This window comes from Corvus moneduloides, chromosome 26 (genome assembly GCF_009650955.1).
Source record: "Corvus moneduloides isolate bCorMon1 chromosome 26, bCorMon1.pri, whole genome shotgun sequence".
In the NCBI taxonomy this organism is placed as follows: Eukaryota; Metazoa; Chordata; class Aves; order Passeriformes; family Corvidae; genus Corvus; species Corvus moneduloides.
The window spans coordinates 2,881,762-2,904,472 of NC_045501.1; the positions used below are offsets into that span (position 1 = coordinate 2,881,762).

The 22,711-nt window shown below is 53.3% G+C and overlaps 3 protein-coding genes across 8 annotated transcripts in view; 1 reads left to right on the forward strand and 2 right to left on the reverse strand.

The window, feature by feature from the left end:
* Nucleotides 1-672: 672 nt before the first annotated feature.
* Nucleotides 673-17,242, reverse strand: DNAJC7 (DnaJ heat shock protein family (Hsp40) member C7). Its single transcript, XM_032091554.1, has 14 exons — nucleotides 17,004-17,242; nucleotides 9,401-9,489; nucleotides 9,033-9,157; nucleotides 8,833-8,946; nucleotides 8,440-8,514; nucleotides 6,826-6,944; nucleotides 6,349-6,502; nucleotides 5,455-5,619; nucleotides 4,349-4,440; nucleotides 3,213-3,286; nucleotides 2,729-2,875; nucleotides 2,376-2,528; nucleotides 1,801-1,863; nucleotides 673-1,490 (listed from the first exon to the last, which is right to left on the reverse strand). The coding sequence occupies exons 1-14, from the start codon at nucleotides 17,240-17,242 to the stop codon at nucleotides 1,453-1,455; spliced, it is 1,647 nt and encodes a 548-aa protein (XP_031947445.1). The 3' UTR covers nucleotides 673-1,452.
* Nucleotides 17,243-17,369: 127 nt separating this feature from the next.
* Nucleotides 17,370-19,576, forward strand: NKIRAS2 (NFKB inhibitor interacting Ras like 2). Its single transcript, XM_032091559.1, has 3 exons — nucleotides 17,370-17,538; nucleotides 17,781-18,022; nucleotides 18,410-19,576. Exons 1-3 carry the CDS (start codon nucleotides 17,445-17,447, stop codon nucleotides 18,647-18,649), a joined length of 576 nt encoding a protein of 191 aa, XP_031947450.1. The 5' UTR covers nucleotides 17,370-17,444; the 3' UTR covers nucleotides 18,650-19,576.
* Nucleotides 19,577-19,692: 116 nt separating this feature from the next.
* The window catches only part of LOC116456089 (zinc finger protein 385C-like), a 58,466-nt gene continuing 55,447 nt past the window's right edge, over nucleotides 19,693-22,711 (reverse strand). For all 6 annotated transcript variants that reach the window (XM_032134592.1, XM_032134594.1, XM_032134596.1 and 3 more), the window contains one exon: nucleotides 19,693-22,563. In XM_032134592.1, the coding sequence (XP_031990483.1) occupies nucleotides 22,339-22,563 (225 nt within the window). In that variant the 3' untranslated portion in view covers nucleotides 19,693-22,338. The remainder of the gene's footprint in view (nucleotides 22,564-22,711) is intronic.

Consider the following 22,711-nt stretch of genomic DNA (forward strand, 5'->3'; position numbering starts at 1 on the left):
CGAGCAAACTCCGGCCTCCAACAGCCCCCCGCTGCCGGGGTCAGCCCAGGATCCTGGCCACAGTCCCTCACTGAGCACCAACCAAGGACTTCCTGCCATAGCCCCACTGCCTCTTGCTCCCCTCACACCCCAGGCAGAGCACAACCTCCCGCGACTGGGCCTGGCAGCACTGTGCTCCAGAACCCACCATAGACGGGACTGAACTCACACAGAGCACCTGGACAAAAAGGTGCTGTCCATGCTCTAGAGAAAAGGGTGGAATTCTGGAAGCAGAGCCCTCTCCCAGCTAAGACCCTGCTGTAACACCACCTTTTATGTGAACACCAAACTGCTAACAGGCAGTGCCCCACACCAAACCCATCGGGACACGGCTCCAGGCCAGAAGCTCATCCATCCCTCCAGCTCCCCCCCTGACACTGCACAAGAGAAAAGAGTACAGACTGCCAGGTCAGAGCTGGACTTTGAATTTTCTTGCTGCTTTGGAGGAGTAAATCACTGCCAGGGGAAAACCATTGAACCAGGTTAACTGAACACACAGCTGCTGCACACCGGGAGCTCGGCGCTGCACATCCCGAACCACCCACGATCCCTGCCTGGAATTCACTTGGCACTGAAAGACTCACCCACGTCATGGATCAGTAACAGGAAATCACACATCAAGCTCAACAAAAATCAAGTTTAGCACAAATATAAAATATTCAAGTGGGTTAATTAAAAAAAGTACAGTGAAGGAATTCAGCCCAGAGCAAATTCAATATTCCCTTAAACAGGACAATCTTGGGAACACAAAGCCCTTAATTCCAGCTGCATCACAGGGAATTCTCACATAAGCTGCTCTTTAAACTCTAAGCAGCGTTTCTCTGATACAGAATTGTAAGCTCACATGTTATCACGGAAGTTTAATGCCCAAGTGGGCCTTGCTGGGAGAACCATGGGGAAAAAAAAAAATAAAAAGAGCCAAGAAGCCAGGCCGGCAGGTGAAATGGGATTGTACGAAACTGGATTGAGCCTTGGCAGTATTTCCAAAAGATTAAGATAACTTACAAGTTACTCCAAACCCTGGACATGCTGCTTTGGAAGCAACCAGAACAAACCAGGAATTCCTTCACCCTCTCACACGTGGAGATTCTGGGAAGATTCCAGGAAATCCTCTGTGCTGAGGGGCAGAAGCAGCTGAAAGCACGGGCCAGCATGGAGGGACCAAAAGATTCAAAGCTTTATTTATTTTTTTTTTTTTTAATAAAGTTAACAGTAAAACAAAATTCACAAGCCTTCCCCTCCCGAGCTGGTTTCCTCTTCACACACACAACACACAAACAGAGGCTCCAACCCAGAAATGAAACTGCTCTAAGGACAACGAGACGTGATGGAGGAGGAGTCTGGGGCTGTCCGTATTCGAGGTTAAAAGAAGCAGATCAGGTATGTGTGGTTTGATTTGTGTTTGTTTGCTTCTTAGCCAAACTGGAAAAAGAAATTTCCAGGCCCAGAAGCTGAAAAAGAAAATGGAATATAATCAGGACCTTCCAAATTGTTTTAGTGCAACCCTAAGCAGCATACGGATGGCCAAGCCCACACACACCTCCAGAACAGGGAGCCCCTGGGTTTGTGGCTTTTGAACCCAGAAGAACCAGAATCAGCCACCAGCTGATGCTGTGCAGGCAGAACTTTGAAAAAGGTCTTAGATTTATGGAACAGCCAAATGCTCTCCTCAAGCAGCACAGCCACTGAGAGCCCCAGCTGCCCTGCCAGAGGATCTGTGTACTTACGATTCCAAGGCTGGGAGGAGAACACCTCACCTACCTTCGAAGCTGAAGCCCCCTGGCCCGCTGAAGAAGGCCTTGAAGATGTTATTTGGATCAAATTCTACAGGGAAGAGAAGGAATTCATGAGCTGCAGCGAAACAGCCATTACACTCCCACAGTTCAGGAGCTGTCAGCTCACTGAGGGTCCCGAGAGTGTCTCAGAGTGGCCGAGTGGGGGGACACAGGGCTGGCTCCAAGCACATGGGGCCATGTAGTGACCACAAACAGGTAAAGCAGCTGTCACAGAGAGAACCTGCCACGGGGCAGCCCAAGGATCTGGATAAGCAGCATTTAGGGACTCACAATTATACTCTTTAACACATCCTGTGACAGATTTCTGCCTAATGGCAGCTACTGCCCACCAGCTCAGCCAAGGACAACACCTGCCAGTATTCCAGCCTGTTCCCAACTAGAAACAGTGCAGCCCTGCCATCCCAACACTTTCAGGGACCAAACCAAGTCAATTCATGGAATCATTCCCAATGGGAAGCTTGCTTTAGGGGATAAGGTAGACTCTAAAGGGTCTGATGTTGTTAAAGGCTGCCATGGCAGAGTACTGTAAAGAACACTGACCTCCCATGTTCAATCCATCCTCTTCCAAATCCTGCCCACTGTCATAGCGGGCCTTCTTCTTGGGATCTGACAGGATGGTAAAGGCTTCACCAACCTCCTTAAATTTCTTCTCTTCTTCCTTCTGTACTTCTGCACTCGCTCCACTGTGTCGGTCTGGGGATACACAAACAAGCAGGAAAAAGCTTTTAATTTCTAGTGCAAACAGATAATGTTAAACATTCCCAAGCTCCTGTCCCAGAACATGCTCTAGATCTGTGGGGTCAGAGCTGCTATTTGTCCAGAAATTCCCTCTTCCGTACACATTTCTGCCTCAGTGATGGCTACACAGGGCACCTAAGGACTGCTGTGGGTACCTGGATGGTGCATTAGTGCTCGTTTCCTGTAAGCCTTCTTGATCTCATCTTCAGAGGCGTTTTTGTCCACCCCCAGGATTTTGTAGTAGTCTTTCCGTTTGCTCTTTTTCAGTTCCACCTGTGCATTCTTTAGGAGCTGCTTGTGTTCTGGAACGGAGCACAACACCAGAGGGGAGGGGTTACTCCATCCCTTACACTTCAGGCCACTCAAACAACAAGGGGACAGTCAAAACAAGAACCAAAACCAGGCATTCTGAACCCAATGCACTGCCTCAGACACAAGCTGAATTATCATCTCAGCAATCAGCGATGGGAGAGAAAACAGACCAAAGACGGGGATTTCCAGCGCTTCTGAGGGCTTCTCCATATTGTCCTGCTGGGGTATTAGGCTGCAAATCAAAGCATATTGCGGGGAAAAAAGGAACAACAAAAAAATTGCCAGTTCAGGGAAATTTGTGCACACACAGAGTGCCCTTGTGCTCACCTTTCGTTTTCTCTGTCTGATAAACCTTCTCATAGTCTCTTACAGCATCTTCATACTGTTCTGTGTCCATGTAACTGTGGAAAGAAACACTGGTGACCAAGGTGTCCTTCACAGGAACATCAAAAGGGCTTCAGTACAGGCTGTCTGGGTGGATGTGGATTAAGAGAAGTGCTCTGGACTGCAGCAGACCAGACCTCAGAGGAGCCCACAGAGGGCTACTGCTGGGAGCCCTAACAGTTGTGGGAAACCCTGGCACAGGAACCAGCACTCTGGGCTCCAAGGGGACACTGCAACCTTCTTTGGCAGCACAAGTTCTGCTTTAATGACCTGATAATTCCAATATGCAGCTGCAGGAACTGATCCCAGCCAGCTCGAGCTCCAGGAAGCTGGTGCAGGGTCAGAGCTGGCACAGAGCTTCACACTGGCAGTGCTGGTCAGGAGTGACAAGCCTGGCACCTCCGAGGGACACGTGCCTGTCTGTCGCCCCCTCAGCCTTACTCACACATTAACTACTCACTGTAATTTAGCAATTACAGAGATGGAAGGTTGGAAAAGTTAGATCTTGGAGGTCTTTTTCAATCTCTTTTCCAACCACTGTAAATTTGCAATTGCAGACATGGAGAGAGAGGCTCTCTGGGACAGAACATCTTATGTTCATCTATAAACACAGTAAGTCAAGTTTTAGAACAAATTCTCCCTAAATCCTGTTCAGACGGACATCAGGAAGAATTTCTTCACTGAAAGGGTGGTCAGGCATTGAAACTGGGTGCCCAGGGAGGTGGTGGAGTCACCATTCTGGAAGATGTTCAAGGAACAACAGGACATGGCCCACAGTGCTCTGGTCTAGTTGACAAGATGGTGATCGGTCAAAGGCTGGATCCAATGATTTTGGAGGTCTTTTTCAACCCAAATGATTCTATAAATACACCATCAAGAGGCAGTGTCCAATCCAGGCAAGCAGGAGAGACCATAGAGAGCTACCTCCATCTCCTCAGCAGCATAAGGAAGAGGAATAAATTCAGGGCTGCCCTTCCATTCAGTTAAGCTCCAGATTTGTGATGCTGTCCCTCAGAGCTGCCAGAAGGATGCTCCTGCCCACACACATGCTCAGGTGCCTGATGTCAAGGTGTACTCACCACTGTGCCCTCCTCAGGTAGGCTTTGACGTATGTGTCGTCCAGCTTCACCGCGTTCGTGCAGTCGTCGATTGCTTCTTCAAGTTTCCTAAGCTACAATGTGAGAAAAAAGTGAGTAAATCCCACACAGAGAACAAATTCTGCACCATGATTTTAGGCAGATGAAAGGTGTGAGGAATCTGGGAAAAGCTCACTGTTTTCTGTGTCTCTGTCGGGGAATTTTTTTCCAATTTCCCCCAAACACTGAGCTTTTGTTCCCTGGGAAAAAATAGTCAGAAGCTTGGCCAGAGACATGACAGAGCTATGTGGTGCTTCTGTGTAAGAAATGCACTCAAAACCAAGCGTCTTCTTGAAAACAATCCCAATTCTGTGTCCAAACTAATTCCTGGGCAGGAAGATAAACCTAAAAATATTTTAAATAAATCTTTTTCAGGAAAAGCGTTGTTTGTTTTCAGACACAAACAGCCATGTCAGACACCCATTATGTGGCCCCCAGCTCATCCCACTTCCCAGGTTTTGGGAACAGCCTGTGTCTCTCGACCAAGTGGGGGTGTCTGGGGCAGCAGCATCAAGACTGGGACAGCAGAGGAAGAAAAATGCCCAGAGGACACAGGGTGGGAATTGGGAGCACTGTCACATGACTGGCCGTTTCTCTCGACAGTGCAGGACTAAAATTGAACAGCAAAGCTGAAGAAATGTCATGGGGCCTTAAATTAGGTAATTTTTTTTTTTACATAAAAATCCAAAGCAAGACATGATTTACAAGAAGGAAAAAAAAATAAATCTGCTCATTCCTGGGAAGGAAACAAACACAGAGGGATGCCTTTTGCTGACTAAGATAAGGCTAAAGCACGTCCCTCACCTCCCTCCCACTCTGTGCAGCCCAAGTATTTGAGTTTTGTTTCTGCAGGAGTCGATTGCTGGCTGTTGGGAACTGATCCAAGTGTTGTGCAAGCACAAAAACCCTGAAACACTGCCCATGGCCTCAGAGATGCAGCTGCCCAGCAGCCAGGGCAGCCTGTGCTTTCCAGAATAACTGATCTGCAGTTTATCACTGCTGTGGTGAGGGACGTGGTGACAGACACCTGCCGGGTGACCGTCCCTTACCTTTGAATTAACCGTCCCCCTGTTGCAGTAGAGTTTGGCATTTGTTTTGATATTATTTGGGTCTATTCCTAGTGCCTCTGTGTACAGTTCATATGCTAGTTTGTAGTTGCCTTTCTTGAACGCTTTATTCCCGTCTTCCTTCTTCGCTTTAAGTGCTTTGGCATTCTGAAAGGAAACACACCTGGGTAAGGACACGAGGTCAGGGGGACCAAGCACCTTGTTCTGCCAGACAAGGACCCTCAGACACAACAGTTCTAATTTGGTTTCAGACATTGCTGCAGGATACAAGTCACAGCCCTGCTCCAGCATCTGAAAATCTGGAAGCACTAAGGAACAACCAGTGCTGATTCCAGGCGTCCTCCACAGAAAAAAGGGTGCCTAATTTTTAAGATGAGAACATGACAGTGCAGTAAATTTACGGATTAAAATAAAAGGACTGTGAGCTCACTTTTTGAGAGCTTTATACATATGAACAGATTTAAAGTCAGTCGAAGAACCACACCAGGGAAGGAGCAACAGGAAGGACCAGTGTTAAACAGAAGTCAGGGTGTTGACGTGGATATTGGACCTTAAAGTTAGGAGTTCCTTTAGAACCAATCTACCTTGTTTTATTGCTCCTGTATGTATATATGACCAGGGAACAAAAAAGTGTGAAGGGGAGGCTGCTCCAAAGTATCACAGTGTACTGAGAAACAGTTTCTAGGAGCTTGGTTTTATCTGAGGCAGCAGCTGGTTGTCTTTGGGAAGGGCTGGACACACTGCCTGTTCCTGGAGATCTGGGAATGGCAATGCTGAGGGAGGGAGAAGGGATTGATCCAGCAGAACCGAACGACGTGTTTGGTTTAAAAACACCCCAGATCCCGGTGATTTTGCTGCCCCATCTCCACCACTTACCCGGCAGGCAAGACAGGCCTTCTCGTGGTCAGGGGCCATCCTGAGGGCCTGCACAAAGAACTGCACGGCCTTCTCGATGCAGTCCTCGTAGTACAGGCACAGCCCACGCACGTACAGCGCGTCGGCATTGGTCGAGTCCATCCGCAGGATATCACTGCAACACACAGCAATACAGGAAATCATCCCTATTCCCATCTCCTTCTGACCTCCACAAGCACCTTCCTCCACTGAGCTACCCGGTTATTTTAACAAGTCTGTCCTGCAGATAAGCCAAAAAGACAGAAGCCTGCTCAAGCAGCATGGATGCAGCTTCCCAGGAAGATTAATGGGGATAAATTCACACCCTCCCTCCTCATCACAACATGCATTAAGGAATATTTCTATTTTATATTCCCTCACTTACTCCAGATGTGAGGCACAGGCAGCAGCCAGGACACCCCAGCAGGTGCTCCTCAGCCCCAGCCCTTGGACACTCACCTGGCCACGGACTGTGCCTCAGGGTACCGGCCCAGCAGCGCCAAACACTCAGCCTTGAGGATTTTGAACCGGTGACACGCAGGAGCAAACTCCAAAGCACGATCCATGCAAAACACAACCTGGGGTGGGAGAAACCACGGGCGTGAGCACAGCAGAGAGCCAAGGGCCTGGTTTGAACAGCTGCCCCACGCTTGAGATTTGTGTTTGACCAGGGAGGCGAGCGTGCAGACACCCACCTCCACTGCTGCTGGAGATAGATTTCATTGGAAAATTTTCCTCATGTGCAGGTTGTGCCTTTCAAAGGGCTTTGTGTGCCAAGGTCTGAGGCATCTGCCACGTTACTGTGACAGAGCCCCACACAAGACTCAAGGGACACCTGTAGGAGGTCCGTCCCTTTAACTCTTCTAAACTGTAAGCCCTAAAGAAAGGACCAAGAAGTACAATCCTGCCCCTGTTTCCTGCAGTATAAAGACATGTGGGAGGGACAGAAATTCAATAGACTGAGACAGTTTGGACTGGACAAAACACAAAAAAAGTACAGTGCAAGGGCTGATCTTCCACTGGCCCGACAGCCATGGGCAGGGTGAGCTAATGGGTCTTTTCCATCCCTGCACTCTGGTGGGGACATCTGTGCAAGAACAGGGCATTGTTCCCCAAGGTTCATCTGCTCCTCGGCCCGTGACATCACGGGGCCCTGCTGTGGGAAGCACTGTGCTCCAGAGCCAAGGGCTCCTGGGTGAGGCAGGAGCAGCTCTCCAGAAACAAAGATCATGTTTCATGTTGGCCTCCCCACTGAAGTGGGACTGGGGAAGTGAGGGACAGATGCAGACACCCAGAACGTGCAATACAGGCAGGGCAATTCCTACACGAGAAATTCAGATTGACCACACATCCCATTTGCTCCTCAGAAGAAGGTGATACAAAGCTGGGATTTACCCTTCCAAAATCTTGAGCTTAGCCTGAGAGCTCAGCCTTAGACCTCAACAATGAGCTCAATGTACCACACAATCTCCTCTCTGGGGTAAATCTGCTCCTTACATGCATCCACTGCACAGAAACAGTTGCATGAGAAGTGCTTGGTGCCTTTCAGATTTCATGTTGTCATTTCTTGTTCTATCAGGTCAGTACCAGCTGCATCCTGTTACAACCCTTGGGAAGAAAGATTTGGAAGCTGTAAGGAGAATGCCCCATGAAGATCTGCATTCCTCCTTGTATGACCCTCTCTGGCACACAGCCTGCCTTTTTTTTTTTTTCTTTCAAAGAGTTGAGAAAGAAGAATTCTGGATATGCATTTCAGGAGCAAAGCGTGATCAAATGCTGCTGCTGACAAAATCTGTCTCAAACAGCTCATTCATGACTCCACTCACCCTGCAAAGCAAACAGTGACAGAGGGCTTGGCCTGAGCCAGTTACCTCACTTGTCATTTGGTCAGTGCTCAGGGAGTACGAGCTCTGCCACTTTCAAAGCTGACACAGTTCACCAGCCAGCCCTGCTCCAACAGATGTGGCACAGCATCTCCCAAACACCCAGCAAGGAAAGCAGTCACACACCTGCCTGGGCCATGTCAAACACACCAGTTCTCATCTAAGACCACACCAAACAAGTTAAACTCACCTTCCTGAAATCCCGTTTCTCAAAATCCACTTCAGCTATTTTTTCATACTCAAGCACAGTCGTGGCATTCTTCAGCTGAAAGACAGAACACACAAGTGCTGCAGGACAGTTTCTGCTCTGAAATGCCACCAAGCAGCATTTGAGCAGCCAATCCCTGAATGTCAGAGCCAAAACTACTGCAGACCATGGACCAATAATGCAGATGACATGAATACTTTTGCCAGCATTAAAATCAGCTGGAAATCAAGTGACCGAACTGGAAGCCCAGGAAATTGTACCCTGTGAAAGAGACACAACAGTGGCAGCTGCCTTACACCACTCTCCATTTATCCTTTGTCCAGCTCAGCCTCCTCAGTATCTACTGGGGACAGTTAAATCTGAAGATCCTCTTACCTCCTGCTGTGCCTGAGTATTCTTATGATCCAGTTCTAAAACTCGTTGAAAGCAGCGGCTGGCAGCCATGGCATTCCCTAGGGAAAGGTGGCACTTCCCTTCCCGGAGATGGCCCTGGGAACACAGATAAAAGGGAGTTGCAAGAGCTGTAACAGGTGCAGACAAGGTACTGAATGAGGAGCCTGATGTTCTCCACGTACCCGTACAAAGCTGTCATCCAACCTGACCGACTGCTGAGCATCCTCCAGTGCTTCTCGGAACCTCCCCAACATCATGAGTGTAGCAGCTCTGTTCCCATAATAACTGGCATTATTGGGACATGTATCTGGAGACAATGCAAGACTCACTATCAGTATGACATAGCAGCTGCACAGCTTGTGGCACTAAAGAACATTGGCCCTGACTGGCATTATCGATCTGGTGATATTTCCCAAGGTAATTAAAGCAGGCAAGAGGTTTTCATTCAGCACGTGCTGTCAGAAACCCCACTGGTGTGTTTGAAATCAGCAACCAGCTCCAGTTTTAGACATGGTATTCAACAAAGATTGGTATTATCAGCTGTTCTCACCTATGGCTTTTGTGTAGTAGTTGTACGCTTCGTTGTAATCTTTCTTGGCATAGTACGCATTTCCCTGCTCCTTGAATGCTTCTGCTTCTCTGAAAGGAAGCAAAACACCACATTTCAGAGGAACTGAGCACCAGACAGATTGTGACCATGACAAGCATTTGATCCCCAGGCATAACTGTTCAATGCTCCAAATATTCTTGTGAGATCTCCTCAGCACACACCACCCAGCACACCTCATTTCCTGCTGGCTCCCAGATACTCCAGCGCTTTACTCGGGATACTCAGGGATATTTCCTGGCCAAATTTTACAGGGGTGCAGCCTAAAGCCACCTTTGAGTCCCCTCAGAGAGTCCAGCAGAACTCCCTGGTACAGGGTTCACCCAACAGCCCCCTCCTGCGACGTGCTGCACCTCAGAACAAAAGAGACAGAGCTGGCTCTTTCAGGAGTCCCACATACTTACGAGCTAGAGCCAAGAACAATTTCCACGTTCAAAAGACAGCAAAATCAAAGAGAAATATGGGTACAAGCCTGCAACAGAAGCCTGGCACTGCCTTGGCAACAGGTCTAGAAATAGTCCTCACACTCAAGAGCAAGCATTTGCAGAGACAGTTTGGGACATTTAAAAACACACAGCATATGGTTCAAAGCAGCTTCCCTTAAACTCTCGAAAGCAAAGCTTCCCCTGAAGGAAACCAAGCCCCTTCTCTTCCCTCCTCTCCCTTCAGCCTTTCAGCTGCACAGGCCGAGAGGGAGAGCACACCACGGTGATGGAGCAGCAAATGCGAGCAGTGCTCCACAGGCTGACCTGGGAGAGAACAAAGGGAACTGTGTTGGAACAAGTTCCCATGTTTTCAGCCTTGCTCAGGCTGCCATTGGCCGCTCCTACACAACCACCTCATGCAGGGGTTGTTTTCACTGAGCCATCGCAGATTTCCCAGCTGTCAGAACAATGGACACTGGGAGCTGGGAAGTGTGCTCTTCACTTTCAGTTTTAAGTTCTGCTGTGGGCTACACCCCAGCCAAGTCCAGCCACAGCCCTGCGGGAGTTAAAACACTGGGATAAGATGAGATGGGTAAAAACGGTGGCAGAGCAATGGGGTAGCACACACCCACTGCCCCCCAAGAGCCTTGTCCTGGCTCCCAGGTCAGCTCCTCCTGCCCCTGCTCCAGAAAATGATTAACTCACCCGTCAGAGATGGGAAACTGCCATCCCTGCTCAGCCCCAGCCCTCCCAGCATCACACCTGAGGCAGGTGCTGTAGCCTGGCTTTTCCTCAGGAGCCAGTATCCACCAGAGCCCCAGGAGCTCTGCACCCTCCCAGCTACACTGATGTACAACAAGGATATGCCTGTGGGATGGATCCACATCACAAGAATCAGGATGCAAACTCTGCATGATTAAAATGTTTCCAAACACAACCACCTTTTTTGAGTATTACGGATCAAATATCTAAATACAGTGGAAAAACTACCAAGCAATTCTGCACGTTTGGAACCTGGGCAGTAAAGACTTTCACTGTTCTCTTGTTTCTGTAATCACAAATAGAAAAGAAAATCACAGATCCTTTGAAAGTTCCTTCCCTCAGGTCTCTGTTGTACAGTGTAAAGAAATGGGTGAACAGTCTTAATGGCAGAATTCACCTGAGCCACCACCACAACCTGTCCAGCACAGCGGGCTGAGTCACAAGTCTTTTAACCATTTTACCTGTCATGTCATGAGGACTTACCATCTAATAGACACACCTAAAGGCTGTGTGCCAGAGCATCCCATCTGCCACAAACTGCTGGGAAGAGCTGGGAAAATGGGAGGAAAAAACCATAACCCTGGCAAAACCAATTTTCACAAATTACTGGTACTTTGAGATGCCAGAGAAACACTCCCACACAAGGACTACTGTTTTCTACTCTTTTTTAATGGTCTGTTTTCCTTCTAAGCATTTTAACGCAGATCAATGTCACAGTGCCTCAGGTGACACTGGCAGAAAGGAGAGCGCAGGTATTTCTGCTGCTCACATGGCTTAAGGCTTAATGATGAAAATTGTTAAAGCAAATCACCCCCACAGCATGAAGGTAAAGGACCTGCCAGAGCTGTCAGGCTGGGCTCGAGCTCCAGCGCCAGGACAGAAGCAGCTCTGCCCTGCTGTGCCCTGCTGACATACAGAGCACACAGCCCTTGTTTACCACGGCTCTGGCTCCAACAAGGAGAGCTGCAGCCCCTGATCTCACTGGGGATTGTTTCACCCCAACAGATGCTGTGGCCTGAATGAGCTCATTCTGCCTCCCGCGCTGCTGGGGCCTGCGCTCCCCACTTGCTACTTTTGACACCAAAGAAGAATCGTGCTTTGCTAAAAATACGCCCCCGGCTGAATGGGTGGCTTTGTGACGGGGTCAGTGTCTTCGCAGGGCTGCTCCATGCTGGACACAGAAACAGAGAAGAGCTGCACCAAAGAGCTGGGGAAGAAGCTTGTCTTTCATCACTCACATGCACCACAGGCACAGGAGGGACTGGTGGGAGTGACTCTCCTTGCAAGTGAGGCAATTATTTTTTTCTCTTTTATGGTATTTCTCAGCATCTCTAATACTTGAAGCACTTTGGTCCCTGCCTCCCCAGAGAACCTGCCACCACAGAATCATCTGGGTTGGAAAAACCCTCCAAGATCTTTGAGTCCAACCTGTGACTGATCACCACCTTGTCAACCAGACCAGAGCACTGAGTGCCACGTCCAGTCGTTCCTTGAACACCTCCAGGGATGGGGACTCCAACTGCTCCCTGGGCAATGCCTGACAACTCTTTGTGTGAAGAAATTCCACCTGACATCCAACCTGAACCTCTTCTGGCACAGCTTGAGACCAACGAAGACAAGCAGCAGCTCTGTGAGCTGACACTCCCTCGCACACTCAAGCTCTGAGGATGGAGCTCGCTGCCTGCCTGGGGAGAGAGGAACCAGCACAAGGCTCCTTCTCCTCCCCGTGCCCTGTGAAAGCTCAGCCCCTGCTCGTTCCCAGCACAGCAGCTCTCGGAGAAGCCATCCCGCGCACAGTGACACAATCCCACGCTTGCCTAACAACTCCTGCCTCCTCCTCAGAGCTTCCACACGCTGCCCCCGCTCAAGTGCCGATCGTGGCTTCCACCTCCCACTCCAGCTCTCAGTGAGACTCCCGCAGACCTATCTCGCAGACACCTGATTTTCTGTCACTGGAACCTTTGGGGATCTGTAATCCAGCAGCTCTTGGTCCAGGTGTGCTGGCACAGCCCCTGGGCAAGGATGTGCCAGTGACAGAAATCCAACACCTAAGCAGGTGGCAGAGTCACTTCTCTCCCAGCTCTCCTGACCCTCACTCCCACTTCACTGCCTGCCTCCGTTATGAAACTGTGGCAAAACCCTAAAATAGCCAGGATTTAAGGAAAGCTCCAAAATCCCATCCTGACCAAGCAATCTTTCCAGTTATGCTCTGGCAAAAGCAGCACACCTGCCTATTTTGTACAGTTCTTGCAGAGGCTTTTTCTTTAATAGGATATGGTGCCTCTATCAGGCATTTTTGGGGGTGAAATCCCACCCAGATTCTCAGCTGTCAGATGTGACTCAGCCGCTGGGGTAAAATAAGTTGGGTGATCTCAATTCAGTTTACAGCAGGCAGATGTCTGGAGCTTAAAATTAGCCATCATGTTTTCCCCTGGACATACAATACTCTCCCCTCCCTTCTTTCAGGGCTTGAAAGAGAAACAAAACACTGTGTGCCAGACAGATACACAGGGTGCACTTCAGAGACCCGTCCTCAGGTGAGGTTTGACACTGAGTGAGGATTTAGACATATGGGAATATACATTTACAACTTCCTCATGAAGGGCTGTGCCGAGCTCTTCTCTCTGGTGACCAGTGACCTGAGGGAGCAGCTGGAGCGTGGTGAGGGAGGGTTAGATTGGATTTTAGGAAAAGGTTCTTCCCACAGAGGGTGTCTGGGCACTGGGACAGGCTCCCCAGGGCAGTGGTCACACACACTCGTGTGTGACACGCTGCCATGCCCCAGCTGGGCAGCGCTGACCGCCGAGGGCAGAGCAGAGCAGTTTCCCGGCACATCAGCTCCCCCCAACGCGCTCCCGGCAGCACAGACACCATGGCAGCGACTCAACAAAACCCCCAGCCTGGGAAATCCCAGTCTGGACATGCAAATATCTACATGGATGGGCGAAGGACTCACCCATGGAAATGTAACAAAGGGCTGCCTCCAGCCTCTCCAAGAGCAGAACTGAACCTGAACCCACAAGGTGCTCAAACCCCCAGAACATTCCCCATACCCAAGGGCAAACTCGTGGAAGACCAAAAGAGCCATAAGAACCAAAATATGCCACAAGAAATGCAAGAACTGACCCAAACCTTCCCTGCAGCCACGAGCGAGAACAGCAGCCGAGCCCCAACTTTAATTGTGCAGTTATGTAATTCCCGGAGCTCGGAATTAACCTAATTCCCAGCAATGGCCCCATCATGCCTGGCAGGGCCACAGCGTAACTTTTGTGAAAACCCATGGAAGGGTCTAGAATCAGCCTGAGACCGCTTTTTTGAAGGAAGGAATTCCTTTTGAACGAAGGAAGCCAGCCAGCTTAAGAATTCCATGGCAAAAACAACTGCATCTACATTATGATTCACCTCAAGAAAGCACATTTCATGTTAAGGAAATACCCTGAAACTGTAGCTATGGATCACCTTTTCCAACTGGATAAAGCAACTGCCTAAGTTAGATACTGAAATACTCTGCAGACGCATGGGGAAGCAAACAACTACACGAGTACCTTCTGCTGCTTCTGGTATGATCATAAGATCATAAAATAATTCCAGATAAGTAAAATGGGCTGGTTTATCACCTGGGAAACCCAACTGCCCATTTACAGGCAGAACAGGAACAGCAGAGCCTTCTCCAGGTTATCCCAGAATGACCTGGTGCCCCTCAGACGACTCGCCCCCTCCTGCTAGTGCTGCCCCGAAAGCTGGTGAGAAACAACATCTGGAGGAGCCTCACTGAGATGCACCTCATTTCATGCATTGGAAAAGCCTCTTGGTGCTCACCAACACCTGAAAACATCCACGTAACACCTGCAGACCTGCTCAGTGAGTGACCCACAGACTGGCCAGGCCTGGAACCTCCTGGGCTCTGTGTGGGCCACTCCGTGCTCGTCACTTTGCTGCGGGAAACGACAATGCCCCACAGAGGCACCAACACATCCCAAGTCTGCAGCAGGGGCTCTGCAATCTCCTAACAGTATTTTCCCAACAGCTGGAGGTATTTCTTCTTAAGAGGCTTCCACATGCTCCAGCACTGAAGAAGGAGGAGAAAGATTCAGCCTGGAGCATGCACGGAAGCCAGAACCCAAAGCTGCCAGGAAGATGACAAGGAAATTCTCCCTGGCAAAACTCCAGGGGCCCAAGCTCATAGAGCAGCTGGGAGCAGGGAAAAACTGTTCCCATGGGTGAGAAACCTTTAAAATTAATGAAGAAAAAAGTGAGTTTTTGGGGGTGGCTCAGTCCTGCTCATCAGCTGCTCTGTACTGGTGCACCAATGGATAAAATTAACACAATTACATCAATGCTTTCCGTCTGGACCCCAACAATCCATGAGGCAGCAGCGGACAATAATTATCCTCTGACCACACTCCATTCCTGTGCCTTGAACACCCTGGGAGCCCCTGGCATGTCTGCAGCTGCTTCAGGGCATTAGTTACAGCCATTCTGAAATGCAGATCTCCCCTTTTGCTCGTTTTCTAACTTTCCAGTTTTACTAAGCCATGAAGAACAGAATCGTGCATTTGGACAAAGGGGAGTCCTTGAGCAAATATTCTGCTGTACTGTAATCTCTAAATGGAAACACAGACCATGGAACCCTCGTTGCTGAGTTATCATAAGGATTCTGAAAAGGTTTTCTCTTATTTTTGCTGATTTTTATGTAAGTGAGCGCAGACACATCCCGAAGGCTGCACCAAATCAGTGTGTCCTGTGCAGAGCTCACCCAGCCCTCACCTGGCCCGGGATGTTCCACAAGCACCTGACTGACAACTTCTGAGGCTCCAACGCCACTCCCCAATACAGCAATTATTGCTCTGATTTCCACGAGAACAACCGAGCTACCACAGCGAAAAAGGAAGGGCTGGGGTGGGAAACAACTTAATGCACAGGACTGCAAAGAAAGCGGGGTGTGCAGGGCCAGCTCCCCAGGGAATCAGCTCCTGCCCATATGGGTTCATTTTATCAAGGAAAAAGTGTGACATTCCCAAAAGAACACAAAAAGGAAAGATTGTGAAGGCACCTAAAGCGGTGCCTGGCACAGCCTCGGGATGGAAGGAAGGAGCTGGAGGTCACTACCTGCAGACACCTGCGCCTTCAGCCAGGGTTTTACCTCTGGGAATTTTTACCATTTCAAACACACCGTTTTGCTTGCCCAGGAGGCAGGAATGATGTGCCCGCACAGGCCTGTCCCAGCCTCACAGGCTGGGCGATCCCAGTGCTCTGTGAGCCCTAAGTGCCTCTTCAGCAGCTCCTCCTTTCCTGCTCAGCAGGACCTCCCCAGGGAGCTGCTCCTCAGGCCTCAATTCCACAGAATCCCTTGGGTCATCCATGGGAGTCTGAAACCACCATTCCTCAGAGGCCACTTTTGGTTTTGTTTCCTCTTCTTCATTCCACTGAATCATCTTCCAGAGCAAATGTCTCCACTCCTACAGGAACAGCTCCTTCCTTCCAGCTCCCTGGGAGACGAACCCAGCACCTGCCACTATGGAGAGCCAGTGGTTTCCTGGACAGGGACCTTCCCACCTCTCTGCCCACAGAGCTCCAGTTCACTCACTCCTGGAAGGAAAACGTGCGGGAAAGGTCGGGATCCCACCTCCCCCTGCTTCAGGTGACACTGGCAGCTTCCCCGGGCACGGTGCACCAGAGCTGCACGGACAAACCAGGAGCTCCTGGATGATGGAGCATTCCCGGAGCAGGGCTCTGCCCAAGGCGTTTTTCCCGTTATCCGCAGCAAGGAACGACAGAGTGAAACCCACTGTGGGCAGGTTTCAAACGGACCAGGGGAAAGGGGTGATGCAGCAGCAAAGGGTTCAGGAGTTTGAAGCCTCCTCTTCCCACGCGTTTAATCCTTCCCCCCGCAGCGAGGAGGAGGACGCGCTCCCCCGACACCGGTGAAGCTGTGTGGCCTCGGGACACAGGGTGTGAACTGTATTTCTGGGACACGCCGGTAGCGGGTAGATGTTCTAATCCCGGTGCGCACGGAGGCCGCGGGAGCTCACTGGGACACACCGGCCCCGCACCGCAAACCCAGCAGCTCCCGGGCCCTGCCGCGTGCGGCCCGTGGCTGTCACCGCCCGCCGGGCCCCGCTGCGGAGCCCCAGGGGCGCCGCCGCTCCCGGCCGGCCCGGAGAGAGGACTTTGCCGGCGGGGTCCGCCCGTGCAAGGACCGGCCGAAGTCCCCGGGAGCGCTCCCGGCCCTGCCGAGCACCTGCGGCCGCCCTGCACCGCGGCCCCGGGCCCTGCGGCGCTCGCAGCCTCGCCGGGCCGCGGCCCGCCCACCGGGAGGGACAGGGGCCGTCCTCTCCCCGCCCGGGCCGCCGCTCTACCTGCGCGCCTCCTCGTCGCTGTCGGTCTCGCCGGGCCCGTCGGGCGCCGCCATGACCACATCGCACTCGGCCTCAGCCGCCGCTGCCGCCGCCGTCGCCGCCATCTTACCGCGCGGGGCTGGGCCGGACCGGGGCGGGACGAGGCGGGGCGAGCGCCGGAACGGGCGGGGCCTCAGCCGGTGGGGCGGGGCGGGGCCCGACCGGCAGGGGGCGCCCGCGGAGGGGCCCGGCGGCGGCATCGGGCGGGGCCGGTACCGGGAAGGGGGCGGAACTGGAGCGGACAATGGGCGTGGCTTGTACAGACCACGCCCCCTTCCGCCGCAGGGCGGGGCCGGGTCCGCGGACGGTCCGCCCGCCCGCAGGGGGGCGCTGTGGTCTCGCCGCGCCACTCCCGCCGCCGCCGCTGGTGAGGCTCGCCCGCCGCTGCCCCGGTGAGGCGGGATGGGCAAGAGCTGCAAGGTGGTGGTGTGCGGGCAGGCCTCGGTCGGGAAAACCTCCATCCTGGAGCAGCTGCTGTACGGGAACCATGTGGTCGGTGAGTGCGGGGCCGGGGGGAGGCCGCTCCGAGGTGGCGGCCCCGGGTGTAGCGGGCAGTTCCGGCCCTGGGCAGTGCTGGCTCTGGGGATCCCCCTGGGCAGGGCTGTCCCTGGTCACCCCCTGAACACACCGGCGGTGGGGAAGGATGGCACAGCGCGCCTGGCGGGACAGCTCCGCGGGCTGTGCCAGAGCCAGACCCCCGGGCAGGGTCCCCACGTGTCCCCTGCCCACCCCCGTCAGGCTCGGAGATGATCGAGACCCAGGAGGACATTTACGTGGGCTCCATCGAGACGGACCGGGGGGTGCGGGAGCAGGTGCGCTTCTACGACACGCGGGGGCTGCGGGACGGGCTGGAGCTGCCCAAGCACTGCTTCTCCTGCACCGACGGCTACGTGCTGGTCTACAGCACCGACAGCAAGGAGTCCTTCAAGCGTGTCGAGCTGCTCAAGAAGGAGATCGACAAGTCCAAGGACAAGAAGGAGGTGAGTCCCCCGGGAGAACGGGCTGCAGAGTGGGATCTGCTCCCCTGGGGCAGGTTCTCACCTTTCTTTTCTGCAGCCCATCACAAAATGCTGATGGGTCCCTGATCTGTGAGACTCCCAGCAGTAAAAGGCTCTCTCCTGGGATGCCCTCTGAGCATACAGGAGCTCAAAAGCTCCTTCCAGTTTGGGGCTAGTTTGGGACACACAGTCCCCAGCAGGAGGGGAAGGGAGCACTGGGATCATGGGGTTTCAAAAGGCCTCAACGTGGACAGGGAATCAGCGGCAGGGCTGGGCCTACCACTGAGGGTCTTCATGGCAGAGCCAGCCACCAGCCCTGCAGTGCTGTGGTTGGAACCTTCAGGGGCCCTTCTTGCCCTTTTGGAACAGGTCACTATTGTGGTTTTGGGCAACAAGTGTGACCTGCAGGAGCAGCGCCGGGTGGATCATGATGCAGCCCAGCACTGGGCCAAGGGCGAGAAGGTGAAGCTGTGGGAGGTGTCCGTGGCTGATCGGCGCACGCTGATCGAGCCCTTCATCTACCTGGCCAGCAAGATGACGCAGCCACAGAGCAAGTCTGCGTTTCCCCTGAGCCGCAAGAACAAGGGCAGCGGATCCATGGATGGCTGAGGCTTCTTCCCCTTCCCTTCCATTGCCACCTCCTCTTCCTCACCTTCCTGCTTCCCTCGTTCACACCTCCTTCTGAGTCCTGTCTGGTGTCATGGAGCCTGTGGGAAGCAGGTGGCAGGAAGAACAATCTTCCCAGGGCTGGGGATGGTCCTGGAGGATGAGAGAGGCAGTAGGACAGGGACCACTCCTCTCCCTGCCCAGCCCCTGCAGCTGTCAGAGGTGCTACAGGAAGATCAGGATTCACTCAGTGACCCCCTCTGCTCTCAGGTGCATGCTGAGGGAGGGGAGCAGAGGCATAGCATACACTGGCTGGAATGTGGGGATCAGCTCCACATCTGGAGGGAACAACTCCCCTCTTTTTCTATTTCCGTATAACACGTGGGAAGAGCCTGTTTGCTGGCCCTGCCTCCAGCCAAGCAGCTCTGCTTGCCTTGCCCCAGCTGCCTCTGTGCTGCTGCTCCCTGGCAGGTTGTCCCTTACCCTGGCAGTCTCCACTGCTCCTTTGTGCACAGGAGTATCCAGGGAATGCCTAGAGCAGGGCAGGTGCTGTTCCTGGGGGCAGGGTGCCCAAATCCACTATTTCAGCCCCCCTCTTCCTGAGTGCAGACTCAGCCATGAGCTTGGAGGAGATGGGACTGTGCTTCACCTGCACATCTGGATCCTTGGAGGAGCTGGGACTTTACTTACCCTGCACACCCCAGATGCTTTGGGCTATGGCAGCTTTCACTGCCCACCTGTCACAGTGCTGCCTCCTCTCAGAACCACCATAAGACAAGGCACAGGTGCCCCACTCCTGCCCAGCAACACGCATTCCCTTCAGGTAGTCTGGATGTAGGAAAAGAACTGATGAAAAGCCCCAGTGTGTTTATACTTGTTCCTTTTATTTACTGAGTAACACAATAAAGCGATGAGATTCGATTATCAAAATATTTCCTTTTTTTTTTTTTTTCCAACAGTTATAGTACATCAAAAAAATATACAATGAACATTACAGGAGGGTACTGGCCAAGTCCCTAGAGTCTGGATATTCCATTTTGGGTTGGTTTTTTTTTTTTTTCTGTTTTTTTGAATCAAACTTCACATCACTCCAAGGTTATTTACAGAGGGGCACACGTTACCGAGCGCTATGGACTATCCCTACTCCTAGTACAGCATGTGCTAAGTCAAAGGCAGTAAATGCTTTGGAGAGCAAGAGGGGGTTTGGGGGGATGCCATAACGGGGGTTTCTTACGCAGCTCGTTGCAGTATTATTGTTACTAGAAGGAATGGCTTTCACAGGGTTAAAGTGCCAAGTACAGGAGTGCGTCAGGACTCCACTGGTGAGGGGCAACGGAGCAGCCACGGCTCCAGCACAGGCTTTTTGGAACAATGGAGGGGAACAGGCCCACTGGTGCCACGCAGCTCTGCAAGCTGGAGCCTGGCTGCTCCCAGCTCCCCATGCTCCTGAGGGGCTGGGTACAGGAGGCGACCCATTGTCCAGCTGCTGCAGCCGGACTGGGGCTGACTCCAAGGGCCTGGGAAGGGCACAGTGAGACGGGCAGGGGTGGCTGGAGACACGCTGGCCATAGGCTGCTTGGCACTGGGGAGTGGGGACAGCGTCCCTCCTGTCCCCTGGGGTCCCATCAGCACAGGCTCCTGTCCGCTGGGATGTGGGGTTCCTACGCGTCCTCTGGGCTGTGGGACAATCTCTCTAACCCTGGCAAAGCTCTTTCTGCTGGGAGCCTTCCTTCCTTCAGCTGTGCTCCAAGCCGCATCTCCCACCACTGCTGCAAGACCTTTCCATTGTCTCTATGCACAGCTGCTCACGCTTCTCCTGGTGCCCTCTCTCCCATCTCCTTCCCTGGGGAAGGGATGCCCTGAGCAGGTGAATCCATACCCAGGGGCTCACTCACTCTCCTGTCTCTGTGGCAGGAGTGCAGCAGTGGCTCCATGGTTGGTGCTGCCCACAGACCCTGCAGGTGTGTGCTCCCTCCTGCAGCTTTCCTGCCCTTGCCAAGGCTCCAGCCCTGGGAAGCAGATGTGTTTCGGCCATCTGAGTCACCCATTCACCTTCCCGTTCACCTCCCCGTGCCAGGACCCATCCTGAGCATCAGCGGAGCACGCTGGGCAAAATCCTTCTGAAATCCAGGCGCTGCTTATGGCCAAGACGTCAGATATGTGTGCTTGTGCGTGTGGATTCCCAGGTGCGCACACCAGCCTGCCTCTTCCCAAGGGCTGGGAGGGAATGGGAGTCACAGCAGAGATCTGAACCAGCACCCTGGGCCGGGGACGGGACAGAGCTCAGTGTTACGTTGGTTCTTCTGCTCCCACCACTGCTCCGGCTGCATGGATGCATCAGCACCAAAGGGAATCGCAGGCGGCCAGTGCGGCGGGTGAGCTGCCCCCCTGGATTGCATAGATCGGGGTGGGGTGTTCCTCCAGCGAAAGGTCCGTTTGGGATGCAACTCTCTCTATGTACAGCAGCGTGCTGGGCACCCAGAGCGCCGCAGTGACAGTCCCAGACAGGTCATGGTTGGGCTGTCTGAGCACAGTGAAACGCAGAGCTATGGCCTTGGGGTCCCTCCGGAGCCCGGCATTCCACAGGCCATGGGTGCACCTGCCACCTGATTGTCCAGGCTGCTGGGGACACCTTTGTTTTCGGGAATCATCACTAACTCCCTGGAAGCTCCTAACAGGGATGGGAGTGGAGGGCCAGGCATGGCAGGTGAGCAGCAGCGTTGCCTTTCACTGGAGAACTGAAAGTGCTTTAGGGACATTCACTCAGCCTCACAGCATCTTCCGGGAGGTAGGGGCAGGGCTGTCCCCGCGGTGGGACAGAGAAAAGGACAGGTGCCAAGCACAGGGTCACCTCCTCGGGGAGCCAGCACCAGACAGCCTGGTGCTCCTGGCCTTGCTGGACATGAGTGGGGCCCAGCTTGGCCACATGCCCGTCGTGTGCTTCTGGGGCCAGGGCAGGGCCCGTGTGCTTTGGAGGGAGGAGGCGCTGGCCCTGGGGTCAGCTATTGCTCTTGGAGTGAGGATATGGTCGGTGTGGCCGGTGCCCGCCACCGCGGGGGCTCTTTGGCTGGTGGGACGTAGGGTGTTGCGGGGGCAGGGGGCTGGTGGGTTGCACAGAAACCCCCTGCCAGCACAGGTAGGTGCAGGGCTGGCAAGGGCACAGCCAGCCCAGGCTGAGAGAGAAACTGCCAGCTTCCCACTTGTGCTGGGGTTGTTCCTCCCAGTAAGAGCTGGGCTGAGATTCCCCTCGCAGTTCCCTTCCCACTGGGCTGGCAGGGACCAGAGGGATGCTCCTTCTCCCAGGGACCAGCCAGCTCCTCTCCTTCCAGTCTGGTAACTGGGAGGGTGATGAAGAAGCAGCCAGCAGGCCAAGGACAGGCAGGCCCAGGCCATGAGACGGTCCTGATTTGGACATTGTCCTCTTCCTGTGCACTGCCTGGGCTCATCTGCCGAGCACGGGGCCAGCACAGGCTGGGAGAGCGGTGAGGATGCATGGCAGGGCTGGCTGGGCTCTGTTGGGGCACCTCTCTCCAGTGGGAGCCCGCTCCAAGCAAAGGAGAAGCCGGGATTGATGTCTACGACTACATTTTCCCACCAACCAGGAGAGCAGGTACCAGGAGCGCTGCCCCCAGCGCGCAGCCCCCGCAGCCCAGCCCAGCCACGGTGGACAGACCCTCGGTGGGCCAGCGGCTCTAGTAGGGCGCGAAGACAATGGGACCCGGCGTGGGGCGGACATGGGCCGGCGGCGTTCGGAAAAGGGCTGGTCCGAGGATCGGGGCTTGGAAGAGGGTGGTGGCAGCTGCTGGTCGCAAGGCAAGGGGTCCAGGCATGGCGCAGACAGCAGCAGCGGTGAGCGGGCTCGGCAGGAAACGGGTTGCCAGGGTTTTGGTGAGGTGCTTCTGCAAAGCCAGCTTGGACTGCAGGGAGGGAGGAGGAGACACTGTGAGATTGCAGAACAGGTGGAGGCATCACAAGTGCTGCCATTGTGAACGCTGCTGCCAAAGCACTCCCAAGTTATCCCCATGCTGGCCTTCCCAGGAAGAGACTCAAAACCCACCACCACAG